We start from the raw sequence: 18106 nt of genomic DNA, 5'->3' as shown, positions 1-18106 counted from the left end.
AACCCGACCTTGGGAGCAGACAAAACAAGGCAGAATCAAATATAATCCATCTAATGGAAGCACAAAATAAATTAAATTAAATGTGGTTCTCTCTACACAAAATAAATAAAATATGTACAAAAGCAATGATTATTTTATAGTGGTAAATATCTAACCAATCACAGGGACATTAGCAGCAGTATAACAGTAGCTTTATAACTACATCACATTTTAGAATTTCCTTTTATGTAAAAAACTATTAATGAACAAATTCCAGTGTTGTTTTTATCAACACATTTTTTAAGTGACAATAACTAGACCAGACATAGGCAACCGGCAGCCCAGGGGCCACATGCGGCCCCCAAAGTAAATGTACAAAATGACAGAAAAATACACCAAACAAGAGCAAAAATACATTAAAAAATACAAAGAATTACAACAGTGCAGGAAAATACAGTAAAGAACATGAGAAAAACACAAAAAATACTCCAAAAAATGCAAAATGGCAGCACAAATACACAATGTGACTCCAAAAAACATATTTTACAGGAAAAATACACAAAAGGCAAATGCCTCACAACGAGCAAGACAACAACAAATGGAAAAAAAAACTATTACTATAAAAACTATTTGTTCTTTCCTGTATTAATTCTCAGATTGGTCATCATTCTAAAAGTTGACATGAAAGTTGATCATGTGACCCTCCGATCAAACAAACACATTTTTGTGGCCCAGTTGTGATAAAAGTTGCCTACCTCCAAACTAGACTGACTAATTTAAAATAAAAAATATATATGTTAAACTATATAAAAAATTCATTTACATTTTCATCGACTAATATAGACTAAACACATCAAAATCCAATCAGAACTCATGTGATCATGTGGTCTCACACACTGATCACATACAATGTTTACAAACAATAATATCATCCAATATCAGGTTGATCAATGTTCATTGAATCTTTAAAAAAAATGCATAAACTCTTATGCTTTGCATTTTAGTCGACTTTATCTTTAACATCTTTAGTCGACAAAAATCTTTGTCATTTAGTTGACTAAACCAAGACTATGACTGAAATAGTCCTGATGACATTTTGACTAAAACTAAGTTGCATTTTAGTCAAACCGCTATGACTAAAACTAAATAAAAAATGAACACTGACATTCAGAGTGAAATGACCCAGAATGCTACAAAACACTTTAATGACACTCCTGGCAGAGATCAACGGTACAAATAACAAAAAGAAGAATTTGGGCTTTGTTAAGAAACGTGACACGTGACCAGTAAACTATTGTTATTTGTCTGTTTCATGTTTCATGGACAGTTGTCATGGTAACAGCTTTTTTAGAAAGCGTTTACTGACTCACCAGGACACTGCCGTGTTTATCCAGAGAGCTTCCTGGTGGAAATAAAGCTGTTGATCCGCTGGTCACCTGAAAAAGCACAACATTCACATAAAAACACTAAAAAAACTGTAATAAACAAATTCATTTCATGACTGAAAGTCCAACATCTGACAAAATTTACAAACTACAACCAACCAGCCGTTTACCTTTTTCAACCTTGGGGTCAAGACCCCATGTGGAGCCACCTGAAATGTCTAGTAATTGATTAAAAAAAATACTCATTAAAATTATATATATTTTTATTATTTATTTTTTTAAATCACTCACAATATCAAACAACTGTATTATATACTTTATAAATATATAAATATATACTTTCTCATGTATACATTTAGTTCAAATCTATAGGTTATTTACATAACCCCGGTTCTCTGAGTAATATGAGTGAGATGTTTTTACTATGGGATATACGCCTCCACGTCATATCTCAGAAGCCCTATCTCATTACGCCAATCCTGACTGGCTGGTGAAATGTATTCATCCACCACAGGTAGTCCCACCTACTATAAGTAAAGTGGGCGGGGAATACAACGCCATTCAAATAAGCACCTCTTCTCACTTGTTCAGCAAGAAGGTATGTCTGGTGAGACGTCTCACTCAAATTACTCAGAGAACCGGGGTTATGTAAATAACCTATATTCCTCTTTCATAACATTCTCACCATGGGATATGGTAGCTCCCGTATTGCAGACAAGCTTATACACCATCCCGCAGGGCAAGCACTGTTCCGATCAGGACAGGAGACGGAAACATCCAGCCGGTAACACCGGACGAAAGTGAGGGGTGAGGACCAATTTGCCGCGGTACAAATATCCTGAACAGACACTCCCCTGAACAAGGCCCAGGATGTGGATAAACTCCGAGTTGAATGTGTAAGCAAGCCAGCAAGCAGCTGCAGACCCTGACTCGTATAAGCCAAAGCAATCGCCTCCCGGGATGTGTGTCGCTAGCGAGAGGAGGCGACTACAACTCCACAGGTTCAGCCTGCTTGCCAGCAGGTGAAACTGATGGTAGCGCTGCGAGCTCTCCCTGGGGGAGAAAATGAACGCCTGTAGTAGCCTGTCCACTGAGAGGGGCCTGAACTGCAGTGTGGTGGCGTCCTCTGGCAGAGGATCCGTGCCAGCGCCCTAGAGGGGAGCAACGTCCGTCTGAGGGCCCTCAGGTGCACGCTTGGCAGCAGAACAAGTGGAACTGGAGAACGGGGAACATCCGTGGCCTGGACCGCACAGCGCTGGACCCGAAGGCACAAGTCAGTGACCGCCGACATCTTCTCCCACCTGGTAGGGTCCAGAGTAGACCCAAAGTCATCACACAGCTTCGCCTGGTATGCTGTGAGCAGCAACAACACGTTGAGTGCTCTGGCCGCAGCCTTGTAGGAGCGCTCCGTCAGGGCTGACTGTAAGCGGTCAGACTTGGTGGGCAGGCTCGGTTTCCGGGATTTTTCACTGTAAATTTGTAGGCTTTTGTGTATTTTTGTGATCATTTTGTGTATTTTTATTGTGTATCATTACGCTGGTGTCTTTTCAGTTACGAATAAGAAAAATTGAAGATGAATCTTTGTGCTCCACGTATAGCAAACGGTAATTGTGCTGTTTTCCTCTGAGACTGTGCATGACACAATTTTTATAAAATCAAAACAAAGCTAATGTCTGTCTATGCCTCTTTGCAGACGATGCAGTCGTCTATCCTCCATTGAAACCCAGTGAGTAACAACACAGAAAGCTCAAAAAATAAACACAACAAATTAAACAAAGAGAAACTGAATATTTGACTGCAGTCTTACCTGGAAACTGTCACAGAGGGGCTGCTCTGCTGTGCAGTCGATCCATCCCACTTTCACCAGACCGTCCTACACAACAAAAGATCAGACAGTTCGAAAAAAATAATCCAAATATTCAAAGACTTCTGACCAGTTTTAAAACCACTATTGGTGTATATTCTAGGTTTGTTAAAGTTAAAAAGGAAAAAAATTGTAAATATTCAACAGTTTTAATCATTTTAATCTTCTATCACATCCTATGGTTCCTATAAAGAATAGATCTGTTCCTGTCAAAGTGAAATGACTAAATGTACAACCCAGAACCAAATCATCACTGAAGGCACATTAACATGCAGTTGTTTAACTGCAAATATGAGAACTGCAACAAATGTCATTTCTGAAGCTGAAAAGCCTCTCCTGCACATCTTTCAAAGCTTGTTTGGACAGCCTGTGCAGCAGCTGTATCATATTCCTTTTAAACACCGTAATTTTTCAGGTTATTTTGTGTGTTTGTGGAGTCAGTTTGCATATTTTGCTTATTGTTTTGTATATTGTTCAGTTATTTTTGCATATTATTGTAGTTGTTTTGTGTATTTTTCTGTCATTTTGTACGTTTATGTTGGAGGCAGCACAAAATTAGACCAAAGGCCTCCAGTAGCCCATGTCTGTCCTCCTGTAGGTTTTCACGTGTCTTCTTTTTAAAAAGCTTTTTGTTGTAGGGTTTCTATTAAGGTTCTAAAATTTGCCGATATATTGCTATATCCCACCAATTATCGTATCGATCCAGAAATTGTCCAAAATCATTTTTTTTAAGTGTTTTTTAAAATAAATGAAGAAAAAAAACACTATTTAATTGCACGAACATATGCATAGCATGTATTAAACTACATCACGCCTCAATGCATTTTAGCTGCAAGTTGATTGCACTTTATTATCATAAAACATACTGGACACTTTTATAGATGTATGTGGTTACTGTTAAGAACTTAACAGAATCAGAATCTGTTGTAAAAGCAAAAGTTTTTTGAAAAATGTAATTTGACAGTTTGATAAACATACCACTTGTTTTTTATATTTGTACTTGAATTACAGTTAGTTAACAGTTACTTGTTTTTACAAGTTTAAATAATTGAAATAGATTGTATTTCATACCATTTTGTACTAGTAAAGGTGAAATTTGTAATTACTGATATTGCGATATATTGCGATGAACACTATATTGTATTGTTTAGTATCGGGATAGATCGTATTGTGACATGCAAATCCGGAATCGTATCATGGCAATGCACACCCCGAGTTTCTATCTTATGGTTTAGTTCTAAACAGTTAAATAAAGGCCAAATAAATGAAATAAACACTTTCACTAAACATGTGACTCTCACCAACATCCCTGCCAACTTCTGTCTTGTTCTTGGTTCCAGACAATCTGACAAAGAAAAACAAATATACTGTAGATTTTTCACAAAGTTGCCTTGTCTCCACAGGTTAAAGACTGAATGTGAGCAAACAGTTTGTAGTGTGTAGCTTTGTTGTGTATATGCGTTACCTCCAGTGTCAGAGCAGAAGCTGATCAACCAGCCGAGCCCCGAGGCGAACGCACTCTCAATCTCTGTAAACGCGCTTCCTGAAAGAGGAGCAAACACAATCAGGACAAACAACAGAAAACCTGAATAAACTTATTTTCAGGCACTCAGTCATAATGTTGTTGTGTAAATATGCATCTGTAGGACGTTATTAGAGACTATTGTAACCAAGAATGTTATTGAAAATACTTTTAATTTTTATTTTCATTTATCATTAAAAAAATATGATACAACATCATTTAATTTTTTAAAAATAAGTTGATAATACAGTAATTCTTAAAACTTTATGTCACAGATGGGCAACTTTTATCACAGCGGGGCCTACAAAAATATGATTATCTGGTCCGAGGGCCACATCTGAGCATTAATGAAAAACAAAGAAGGGCTTGTGATTCTTTTTTTGTTGTCTTGTGTTTTTAGAGTCATTTTGGATATTTTTGTTGTTATTTTGTATTTTTTCTTGTTATTGTTTGTATACTGGTAGTCAAGTTGTTTTGTATTTTTTTTTTGAGTAATTTTGTGTATTTTTGTTGTACTTTCTTGTACTTTTCTGTCATTTTGTGTGTTTTTGGATTTATTTTATGCATGTGGCACACGGGCCGCCAGTTGCCCATGTCTCCTTAATGTCAACATTTTACTTTTTTAAATTCTAAATGAACTAAAAAGTCACACTAATGTAAAAGGGTGAGGAGAAATGATGAAATGATAACCTCAAAATCTTCCTCTGACAAGACAAAAACAACTTTTATTTTGAAGGCGTGTCTCACCTTGCCACAGCTGTGTGACACTTGTTGTGATGAACTGCATGGAGAAACGAACCAGATCATCTTTGTCCCGGTCCCCATTGTACTTCTCCGGTGTCTACACAACAAAAACATTTGTTTCATAAACACAAAACTCAGATCAACAATTCAAAAGAGTGACGCTCCAATCAGTCAGTGTAAAAACAAATGAATAGAAACTTACTTGTTACTTTTTAATTCTGCTGGTTCTATTGATTTGTATTATTTTTGTATAAAATCTATTTATATTACTTGTGTTTTTTCTTTTTTTTATCCTTTTATACTGCTATTCTTTACTTTAAATCTTTGAGGGCTTAAAGGGGACCTTGGGGACGTTATTTCATTATGAACATGTTTGTACACATGATGACAAATACAAATCTTTTCATCCTTTAACTCCGTCAATTTTACAGCGGTCCTACGGTGTTCACGCATGTGCAGTGTGAGAGTTTACGGTAAGCCGGTCCGCGGCACTGCTTCAACTGAGATACCCTCACGAGGAGCGACTGGATTTCAAACATGTTTGATTTCTTTACGACCATACGATTGATGATCGGGAGCTGGTCGTGAGGTGTTCATCGCTTCTTGTGACCCCATGTATATTACACGATACACGACACACGATTTAGCTGAGACTCGCACGATCCCACAAAATAGACGGCCAAGTCAAAAATCGTCTCTAAATGGGCTTAAAATCGCACAGTGTATGCCTGCCTTTACTTGTAAAAATGGAATGATATGTTTATTGCTGGATGTATTTGTGAAAAATCTTACAGCAGCATTTCGAACGAGTTGATAAAAAAATGGACTAAGGCTGACATTTTAGTTGGTTTAACACGGGGTGAGTCCCAGACTGAGGCAGATTGAGCCGAGAACATCTTATAATTCCATCAGCTCTATTTGGTTTGGTTTCCATTCACAGAGCACTTTGTGAACCACTCCAGAATGACAGGAAAACCTCTGTCAGTTACAGAGCAGTTGCTTTCTGATGCACTATGCACTATATACAGTATGTGTATATATATATATATATATATATATAGCATAAATATCAGGGGTCACCAACATGGTGCCCACGAGCACCAGGTTGTTTGCATGGACCGTAAGACGTGTCCTCAGGCCTCTTCTAACAGGAGCACTATTAACCAATGACCTTTGTCTAAAATCTGATTTACTTGTCAGGCTTCAAACTCACAGAGATAAATACTGGTGACAAATGTAGTCAGAGCTTTAATAGAGGACATGCTGCACTTGACCAGCTTTTGTATTAAATTAACAATCTTTAAATGTTTATTTTCACAGAGACATTGAGGCAAAAGTGTTGCAGATAGGATTCTGTTAAAGAAGCTGCAAATTGTCATAAGATGTTTTTAAAAATCCAAAGTGGATTTTTCTAAAACATTACTAAATTGTACAAATTTTACATATTTTACAATTAGTTAAAATGTTGTTAGTTAGTGGCTAGTTAATAGGAACATAAAGATTTCCAATGAAATAATGAAAATTAAAAAATTACATGAATTACGAAAAAAAAGTGTTGCATGTTGAAACATTTATTATCTTTTTAAGTTACTGCTAGTTTTCCTTATTATCTTACCCTTTAATTGAAGTGAAATGGTGAAAATGTATTATTTAGGAAGTGTATATCAATATACTGGTAGCCCTTCGGATTATTCAGTACCTTTGATGTAGCTCATGGTTTCAGAAAGGTTGATGACCCCTGATTTATATATTTCTTATATATTTTTAAAGTTTTGACAAATTATAATTGCACTTTGAACGTGTTTCCATCGAATGTTGTTTTGGAGCCTCGTAAACTCCCGTGAGATCTCATCCCGTGAGACTTCTCTACAGGAAGATAAACGCTCCAAACCTTATAACACTCTACATTCCTTTGTTGTTTCATGTCGTATGTAGCAGTAATAATTTTTAAGTAAAACGCTAAGAAATGTCACGGACTCCTCTTCTGTCCACATGTACTGCCGATGTTTTCTTGGAGAGAAGTGGTCATGTGACCATGTACGTCACGTCAAGTGAGGTGTAATTGTGAAAAATAGTGTTTCCATTGAGCTTTTGTGATACATTTCAATATGCAAATGTCTGAAAAACCTCCTCATGAAAGCATAAATACTTTTTAGCAATATTTCAGTGTTTTTTCGAAATTCAGACGTTGCCATTATAAGTTTTTATTGAGCTATTTAGATTTTGTGCATTTCCAAGGGTAATTGAATTGCAGCTAATGACTGCCTCGCTCGCTTCTCCTCAGGGAAAACTTAGCTGCATTGCCTTCCCTAATCATGTTAGAACCTTGCTATTCTACTGAATTTCCTCACACATCCACACATGCTCATGATTTTAAAGTTTTATGGTGTTTTTTTTACATATCCTGTGCTGCAGCTGTCAGTCAGCTCTCCATAAGTGCTGTGAATTCTATTGGAAACGCTACGAATCCGGACAGTTGCTCCAGGATTTGTTTGTCTGATCTGCTGTAAACTTTGTTTGCTTGTTGAAATGAATCCTTGAGTTAAAATACTCTCAGTGTAAACACACCCCTTGGTGTGTTACAGTCCAGAGCTGATGAGGGCATGGCCTGTGCTCACTAACCTCTCCTGCTCTGTAGATGAGCAGACTGGGGTAACTTTTGATCCCTTTCCTCCTGCAGAGATGATTGTTATCACCACAGTTCACCGCTCCGATGCGGATCACTCCATCCATCTCTTTGGCAAACTCCCTCCACTGGTGGGAACACAGAAACACAACAATGAGACTCAGCGATGGAGGTGTTAATTGTGTCGTTTCATGTATAATTGTGTTTTTAAGGTGTCATTAATTAGTGCTGCTGTGTTACCGTTGGAGCCAGCTGGTGGCAGTGTGAGCATCGTGGGAAATAGAAGTTGATGAACCAGATTTCTCCAGAGTTTACAGCTGCCTCTAAAACACACACACAAATTAAGTGTAAGACCGGTTTCACATCTAGTATTTATGCCTTCAATCCCTAACCATGGCTCCCTGTTAAGCCTCAGGGCAAAACAACAAGAAATCTGTTTCTCTTAACGCTGTCAACACTATGTCATGTATTTATTTATCTATCAGAGACAAAGCTCAGAGTGAGGGAGGCTCATCTGTCCATCATAGTTCATAATGCTGCTGACAAATATGCAAGAGAGAGAGAGAGCAGAAAGTGAGAGATCTTGTTTATGTTGGCTCGGTATATACTGTATCTCAGAACATGTACTATGAAGCTGGCTAACGTCTCACTGGCCTAAATCACCATGGTAACTTAGGCTGAACACATAACCTTGTTATGAAGTGGATCAGATCTGAGTGAGTACTAAAGTCCCGCCCCCTGACCAATCAGTTCTCTTTGGAAGATGAGCTGCCAATTAGGGCTGGGCGATATGAACCAAAACTCATATCTCAATATTTTTTGTCTAAATAGCAATATACGATATGAATCTCGATATCTTTAACTCAATAAAGTCAGACCAGAAAGACAATTCTGGGTTAGATTTACTGATGGAAAAATGCCACGTAGATTTATTAACAAATTGCTGCACAATATGTGCTACTTTTGGCTTTTTCTCCTATAAGAGACAGCACGTGTGAGTGAGTTCTGTAGTGTGGCAGGTTTAGGGTTAGGATGCACTCAGAAATCCATCTAACTGGGATCTTTATGCTGTTCTGAGAAATAGCAAAAGCAGCAACTCATAAAACTGCATTTTAATAAAAAATAAGCTGTAAAATATATATGAAACTATATGGAACACATGTAAAGAAGGACACTGTTTGACTGTATTCTATGAATAAATGAAATACTTGTATAAATCAAAACAAGTAATAAAAAAATCGTGATATAGGCGATATTGTCACTTTCTATGTTGCCAAAATAAAAAACTCGATACATCTTGAATCTTGATACAGTATATTGCCCAGCTCTACTGCCCATTATTAGAAGATCCTGGTTGGTGCTGATCTGACAGCTGTGTTTAGGAAAGAAAGATTATTAATGGATAAATGAATCCTTTCATTTACCCATGACATTCTTTAGGAAAGATATAGATCTACAGTCAGCTGATGAAGCCTGTGGAGAGACACTCTACATATAAGCGGACGAATCAACTCATTCATACATACTCTACAGTGACGCTGACAGCATCATCAGGAACATACTACAGTGAGACAACGTGCTCTCATTACAGTGTGTGTGTGATAAATTGAGGAGAACCACCTGAATAGAAACAGGTGTGTGCTGTAATAAAGTGAAACTAATCAGAGCGCTGTAAGTTTACCATCCCATGGATTAATATTGATCACCTCACGCTTTTACACATTAAGAGGTGGATTCACTAAGGGTTTAGGATATTAAAGCGTGTCCAAACGTCACTCCACGCCCTAATAAGCCGTACAAACTCCAGGGAATCAGGACTGCTCGACTGCTGCACGTCGCAATGCGCCCTCAATCCATTTAGCACGTTTCCCTCTAATTAATATGGGTAGTAGGCGGAGCTCACAAGGGGAGCAAAAAAAAATGGGAGGAGGACATGCAAATAAATTAATGCAGTGGGGGCAATGTAATTCATCAAACCTGGAACTGTTTGCGGTGATTGTTTTAGCACAGGAAAATAGTACGACAGACAAACAGGTGCAAACACACACGCAGAGATCAGCTGCAGTAAATGTTGACACAAAACACAGCAGACATGGAAAAAAGGCTCCAGTTAACCTTTCTAGTGTAAGAAAATAATTCAAATAAAGCAATATTCAATATTAACAGCCACTGAATGAGTAAATAAAGTGTGAATAAAGTGTGTGTGAGAGAGAGAAAAAGCTGCACACCCGCGGCGGTGCGTGTGGAGTCATCTGACGCTGTGGTGGAGAGAGGTGCTGTGCGCACTATGGACGCACCGCTTCAGTGATGTTTTGACCGTCAAACTCTGGTGTCACGTTGATGGAGGATGAAGGAGCATCAGGCCAGAATCGGCTGATCAGATGCGTAATTTACGCAGCAATGGTACAATGTTCACATATGGGAATGTGGTGACACAGCGCTGCTCAGACCTGCTGGATGATGGTCAGTAGATCATCTTCAAATGGTGCTGATCAACTGATTGACAGACTGTGTTGCTGTATTAACTCAGATCAATGGTGTCAACAGATCAATAGGATGATTTCTATCCAATTGTTTATTTAGTTTTCTACATTATTAAATGTTTGTGCAGCAGACAGAGAAGTCCATCTGTCTCCAATGTAACTTCCTGAAATGTCATTGTGTGCTTCTGTGCACTCATCTCTCCACATTAAACGAGCAAAACACTCGCTTAAATAGGGCGGTCTCCACCACTTCTGCTCGTGCACTAATGATTGCTGCAATCTTAGTGAGTTCCTCGCAGCAGGTGAGGAAACTGCGTCACCAAAGGATTTAGGGAAGAAACTGGTTTACCACCCTTTATTTCAGATCTTAGTGAATCCACTCCTCACAGTGTCAGCACCTTCCTGCCTGTATTTATTAGAAGAGATACGGCTATGTAGCGGCGCATAAACTTTTTATTCAGAGGTTATTTACAAAATGTCAACAACAGAAGACTTGTCCATCCAGCCTTACATGTTCCAGCCAGAGTCTGACCCGCCGGAGCGAGATGAAAATGAAGATGATGAACCTGCAGAACCCTAACAAGTGAGCTAACACAAGCACCGAGCTAACGCTAGCGCCAAGCTAACGTCACGAAATGCATTTTAATACAGTCTTTTCAAAGACAAAAACGGCAAAATGAAATGACTAATGAAAACTTTAGACTTAAATTAAATCACGTAGGCCATATCATCAAGGATCTAAAACAAGCACACGGCACTAACATATGAAGTCTGAAGACGGTGCAACTGCTAAGCAACTGCTAATGCTAACAAAACAATGACAGGGACGTCTTATCATCACACTTTTTAGCGTTATTTGCAGCTTACCGAAGTGCTCTGTTCGTCGCCTCCAAAGATAGAAGGAATTGAACCCTCAATCAGACGAAGTCTTTCGGCAAATCCTTACTGGCAATGGTTGCTGAAGCAGTCATCCTTGAAGTGCTTCGCGCACACAAAAATGACCTTACCCACAGATGTGGGTACATTTCCGTGAAAAATAAAACTCAACCAGGCACTTCGAAAAGGTTCTGATGCTGGGAGACGGTGTAATGAAGCGTGTGGGTTACTATATCCAACAACCGAACATTTTGACTTATCCTCTCGTAACTTCGGCATCCTTGAGCTTGGACTACAAAATAAAAGCGAGAAATAAAAATGGCGGATTGCTCGAAGTGTTGGACCTGGAGTTGATGTACTAATTTGGCAGTTCTGCTGCAAATACTGTGATGTAATAGTTCAAAAAACGTAAAAAAGAATAGAAAAATCAAAACAGATTGAAAAATATGAGCAAAACAGAATATAAAGATATCTACGGAGCACCTGAAGAGACTTATTTGATTTTTTCTGTACTTCTAAGCACTCTAAATATACAACAAAATGCATTTAAGGGCTAAAAAAGTGGATTTAGCATGATATGTCCCCTTTAAACTAAATTCATTTCTTTATTATGTTTCACTCTTGTTGCTGAATACTAAAGGTAGGTGGGTAGATATATTGTGTAACAAGATAACACTGTATTAAAACGTCACAAGATGTATCTGTATCTACTACACACTAGATTGTTAAGTTTGTTTTTGTTTTATTTTTTCCATATTCCAATTGAAATAAATATGGTTATTTTTCCAACTGCACATTTTATTTTTGGAGTATTTTATTTTTTCCTTCTCAAAAACATTGTATCGTATCCTTGTCATGAGCCTATTATCATCTATCGTGTCGAGAACTCACTCGTCCCACCCCGAATGAATACGTGAACTAATCATCCGCACTGAAACTGAATTTTTACATCTACTCCATTATTACAGTTTACACCCACAGGCTTCAGCCACGACTGATGACTTAAAAGCTACATTGGGAGCTTTGAAACCAGAGGAACTAGGTTTCACAGGTATCTTAATAAACCTGTTCAGACTGAAAAATCCATTGACACACTGAGAATCTACTTTTCATCCACAAACCTTTCTGTGGCAAGAGGTGAAGGTCATTTGGTTTTTTCTTCTATAATAATAATAATAATAATAAAGGGGGGATAAAAGAAGCAGGTGAGAACAATACGTATAAACTTCAAGATAACAGTCCAATCTAATCAAACACAGACTAAACTGCTGAAATAAGAACAATAACTAGACATAATGTGTAGAAAAAGATGGCCCAAGATGTACGGCAACAAAAGTACAGATAATAATAATAATAATAACCCTGGAGGAAAGCAGTTAAACGGAATAAAGGTTCTGGTGTAACAGGTTTACAGTTAGTAGTGGCTGAATGTCGGTTTCCTCTGTCATGGAGTGTTTTTATTTTAAGGTAAAACGCCTGTTTTCTGTTGTATTTATTAACCTTGACCTGCCTCCACCCTGAACTGAAATATACATATTTAAGGACTTTTCTGTGAATGCGCAAAAAACGGACGTAAAAAAATGAATTTGCATTTTGAATTGGAGAAATCTATCGACCTGTTTTTTTCTCTTTCTCTCTTTATTCAAAATCAGGTCCAAACGTGACACAGAAATACCTCACCTTTATAGACAATATAACACATTTACACACTATTTTATACTGGAAAACAGGTGAATGGATGTCTAAAGAGTGTGAAAAAAACAATAAATATGTCGAATTCAGCACATAATGCAGTTTAAAATCTCACGCTATTTGTTACAGATGGAATAGTGATCGTGTTATTTTTCTGTGATTGAAAATGAATGCAGAGCTCCATCTGAAGGTTGTTTTTAATGTGTTGGCTCAGATTATTATGACTGCATTTAAATGTGAAAAGGCTGTGGGACAAAGACAGCTTTAGCTGATGGTGTATTAGCTGAACTGGTGGCCAGTTTACCTGGTGACAGAAGCATTAAATCTCACGGCTGACGTGTAATCAACACAATTCACCGGTCGGCGGTAATTAAAGGTTTTACAAACAATTTTTTGGGACCATTTCACACATTTCCATGGGATTTTTCCTGTGAAATTATTAGCTGAGGGTGTAGCAGTGTGGCTAACGTACATGTTGAAGGGATCATCCACTGTTTTTACAAATGTGGCCTAAAATCTTTGGAATGTACTTATTAGTAGATCTATGCCTAAAGAAACACATAATTTTTCACATGTTTAGTTAATTGTCTTTTGAAAATGAGACTACTTTACAGTTCTAGAGCCTGTGTTCCACCATCTTTAAATCATGAGATCGATGATGTCACACGGCTCATTTAACAGCCTTTTTAGTCAAAATACCAACTTGTGCTAAATAATGAGGAAAACTTTTTTGTGTAATCTTGCGTACTTTCAGCTTAACCCTTCTGTTTTTTTTTTTTTAAATAATAATCTGAAGCATGTAAAATGAATATCAGTAGTTGAATCTATTAACTTTATCTATTAATAAAATTAAAAATAAAAAATGGGGGAAAAAGAAATATATATATATATATATATATATATATCATTATTATTTTTTTAATGAATCTATTAAATTTATTTATTTGTTTGGTATGATTTCTGGAAAGTCATTGAAACCAGGAAAGATGATGGAAGAGAAACAAAAGAGAAACTTCAATTGGAATTGAGGGAATTTTGAATCTTGAAAAAAGAGCAAATTTGTTTGCTATCTCACCAAAGTCGCCGCTGTCTAGAGTAATAATCTCCAAATCATCGTCGTAGATTCCTATGAAATGAGATGCAGAAAAGGGATTATGTTTGTGGGAAGGTTTTGATCCAGAAATAGAGAAACTAATAAAAGTCTCACTCACCAAAGTCGTATCTGTAGTAGTTCCAGCTCTCGTATCGTCCTCCCTGCTGCTCGTCCAATCCTTTCTCTCCGTACTTGTCGTACTTTTTTCGCAGATCTTCGTCCTTCAGGACTTCGTAGGCACGGTTTACCTGCAGGAACTTGTCGTGTGCTTCGGAGTCTCCCTGAAAAAACATGAGATCACACGGCTCTACCCGTCACATATTGGCACTAGTTTGGTGACACGTGGGGTGAAAAAACACTGTTGGTTCTCACAGGGTTCTTGTCGGGGTGCATGGTGAGTGCCAGCTGCTTGAAGGCTCGTCTGATCTCTCTGGTCGTTGCCTCTCGGCTCACCCCCAGTAGCTCGTAATAATCTACACCCTCGGCTCCAGCATCGGACGGCAGGACGACGAGAAGCAGCAGAGGAAGGAGAAGACGAGCCGTGGGGAACAAACTGCGCTCCATCATCTAAACGCTAACAACAAGTTTACAAATGAGCCACAAACGTTTAAATAATAACATTTTACTCTATTTACTTTATGAAACAACCAATGGTTTTCTACCGATCGTCTATGCCTATTACCAATAACAAAATCCCCCCCCCCCCCCAATTTTTAACCTTTAAAACTAATTTAAGATGTGTTTTTGCTTTACATATCCACATATAAAGTGGTCACTATCTTTTGTTTTTTTAATTATTATTATTTCTAGAAATGCTCAAATATTTTTCCAGCCCATAAATAACTGAAATAGCATAATAGCATAATAAACAAATTCACTTTCTATATTAATTATTATTAGTTATTATTATTATACTGTTTATGTTTTTTTAGCACCATCCACCCAAACAAATTCCTTGTATTGTGAAAACTCTATTTGCTAATAAAACTTCTGATTCTGATATATTCAGTACATATAGATATATGGTTTTCTGACATCAATGAAAAATGTATTAAACATAAACAATGCTTAGATTAGAGATCATGATGTGACCTATAATCACTTTTCATGAAAAAACCCTGGATATTATTATTATTATTATCTGTTAATATTAGAATTGAAATAAAACGTTAGATGATGATGTTTATCCTTCAGATTCTGACACGCTGCACCCATGAAAAATTGTCCAAACCTTCTCTACCATAGGCTATTGTTTAAGCCAGAGGTTCTCAACCTTGGGGCCAGGATCCCATTTAGGGTCGCAACTTAAGACACTGCGAGGGAGGTTGCCAGATACCTTCAAGAAACTAAGAATTTGAGCTCATTTGTACTTATTTTTACGAGTTTTTTCCTGCAATTACACCAAACTTGCCATATTTTGGCTCCTTTTAATGCATTTTTGCTACATTGCTACATTTTGCCACTTTCAGGACATTTTTGGGATTTATAAAGCCTTCCCACCACTTTTCCCACCTAATGTCACATATGTTGACCCAATATTGTCACTTTTGACCTCTTTTTACCACAATTCATGCTTATTTTTTGTCAAGATTTGTCATGCCCATTATTTGCCAGTTTAAACTAAATTTCCCTACATTTTTAAATTCCATTAACCACAATTTGCAACTTTTAACCAATTCCTGTGGTTTTTAAAATCCCATTTCACCACCTTTTCTACCATTTTTGGTCACTTTTAGCACATTTTATTTCTGATTAAAACAAGGATTTACATATTTAAGATGACTATATACTATGGTGTAAATAATAACAAACGTCCTGTATAACAGTGATCATTATAATGATTCAGATAACCACCCTTCAGCAATGTTTGAACAGCAGGAGGGGGAGGAGCCAGGCTGTTATGGCTGTGATTGGTTCTCTCACACTCTAGTATAGTTTAATAACATCTCTTTATTTCTTTACACTTCAATCATTCCAAAACTAGTCCATAGCAGAATGAGCTGTTTGACAATGGCAGAAAAGCAGATTTTTAATGGGTGTAAGCCATATTCTCTGCTCTGCTGCTCATCCCATAGATCCATGTTCTTTACAAATGTGGCACCATTTCAAATAGAAATAAACAGACTTTCCAACAGGATAAGATTCATTTATTAACATTAACCACCACCCCAAAACCAATTCCTTTGTTTGTCATTTGCACATTATTGTATTTTGTTTGTTGTTTTTGTTTATTCTAATTTACGTCTGACCTACAGTTCTTACATTTGCACTATTATTTTATGTTAATATTTATTTATTTTTTCTTACTAAAGTGAATTTCCACTCTGGGGATCAATAAAGGCGTATGCTATTCTATTCTATTCCATTGTTAGAGCAAATAAATAATCAACCAAACACACATTACTTGTTTTTACAGTGTAGTTAGTAGATGGCCCACTATCCTGTACTTGTATTTATCTGTATTATATTGTACATTTGTAATGTATTTTCTTGGCGGTGTGCACTCGTATTTAATTAACAGTCTTTTATTCAATTATGTACGTTTTCGTTTCTTTCTTTATTTTCTTTCTTTTTTTTTTTTGGTCGAAATTTCTGTAAAAAAAAAAAAAAGAAAAAAAAAAAGGAAACTTAACCCTGGGATAAATACATTATATCTCATTCTGATTCCCTTTCTTTTTTAGCTAAATTTAGTTCCATTTAAAATCAGACTTATCTGTCATATTGATAATGTAATATTTGACATAAGAAATTAAATCTGTTCAAATTCTAATTTTACACAAAATGGGGGAAAACATGCAGCATAATCACTGTATTACACATGAATTACAACAAATAGACTCAGTGCATATTCCTGAGCCTGGTTTTATCTGATACTTTCAACTGTGGTGTGTTAAAAGTTAAGATTTAAGTCTTTTTTTTGCTCAACACAAAACCATGAACTAGGCTAAGCTAGGCTAACACTAACTCTGCCTTAACAGCAGCTTTAGCTCGTTGGGCTAATCGATATTAGCAAAGGTCTGCATAGTCCGACAATAGTCATAATTATAATAATAGTCATAAAAATAATAATATTCTTCAGGTTTGAAGCTTCACCTTACCTTACAGGCGTCTCAACTTCTACGAGTCTGGAAATCAAGATCCGCATCATAGTCCGGTTCATACCGGCATCAAGTTACAATAGTAACAGTAGGGAGCACATCCGTTTGGTTCTCTTCAGAATAAAAGCAAACGAGTGCCAAGTTCAAAAACTCTCCCGCTTTGTAAATGTCATTTGAATTTGTTCCTAATTTAGAAAGAAAAATCTTATTTTGCTTCTCTAATAATTCCAATATTTCCTCCTGTGGGATAATTAAAGTTATCTCTTCCTATATTTTTGCCTTTTTGACATCTTTGTATCCCAGATTTAAAACTTCAACATCCAAACAATCTTATTTACTTTTCTAATCATGTATTGATTTACTGTTTGATGTATTTTTTTTTTTTTTGTAACGTCATCTTCAGGCAAAATCATCCCACAGGCTAAAAATGATGCAGTAGTGGTCCTAAATTTGGTCCGTGGACCTCGAGTTTAACACTATCAAAAGAAATCATCATCAAACTTTATTTTGGACACATACAAGGTCCATATGGCATGTTTGAATGTCATCTTAATTCGTCTGTTTCTTGATGTTAAATAGGAAATAAGTAATTTTTTAAGTTTGTACGCCAAGTATTTATGTCCTAAAAAATAAAACCCCTAATGGTGATACATCTTTCAGTGCATGTTTGAACTTTTCTTTGTAAAATATAATTCTAGAAGGAACTCATGTGCTTTTATTTTGTATTTATGACAGTACGTATGT

At 36.8% G+C, this 18106-nt stretch overlaps 1 protein-coding gene across 1 annotated transcript in view; it reads right to left on the bottom strand.

Annotated features, from left to right (window-relative positions):
- Window positions 1–17498, bottom strand: part of dnajc10 (DnaJ (Hsp40) homolog, subfamily C, member 10) — a 35073-nt gene extending 17575 nt beyond the window's left edge. The window contains exons 1-11 of the mRNA XM_028436933.1: window positions 17363–17498; window positions 14637–14838; window positions 14383–14545; window positions 14247–14297; window positions 8361–8443; window positions 8117–8248; window positions 5498–5591; window positions 4694–4771; window positions 4530–4573; window positions 3172–3237; window positions 1350–1415 (exon numbers count right to left, since the gene is read on the bottom strand). Coding sequence (XP_028292734.1) covers window positions 1350–1415; window positions 3172–3237; window positions 4530–4573; window positions 4694–4771; window positions 5498–5591; window positions 8117–8248; window positions 8361–8443; window positions 14247–14297; window positions 14383–14545; window positions 14637–14831 — 972 coding nt within the window. The 5' untranslated portion in view covers window positions 14832–14838; window positions 17363–17498. The remainder of the gene's footprint in view (window positions 1–1349; window positions 1416–3171; window positions 3238–4529; window positions 4574–4693; window positions 4772–5497; window positions 5592–8116; window positions 8249–8360; window positions 8444–14246; window positions 14298–14382; window positions 14546–14636; window positions 14839–17362) is intronic.
- Window positions 17499–18106: the final 608 nt, after the last annotated feature.

This window comes from Gouania willdenowi, chromosome 21 (assembly GCF_900634775.1).
Source record: "Gouania willdenowi chromosome 21, fGouWil2.1, whole genome shotgun sequence".
In the NCBI taxonomy this organism is placed as follows: domain Eukaryota; kingdom Metazoa; phylum Chordata; class Actinopteri; order Blenniiformes; family Gobiesocidae; genus Gouania; species Gouania willdenowi.
The sequence above is the reverse complement of the archived record's forward strand: the minus strand, read 5'-3'. Positions and strand labels throughout refer to the sequence as shown.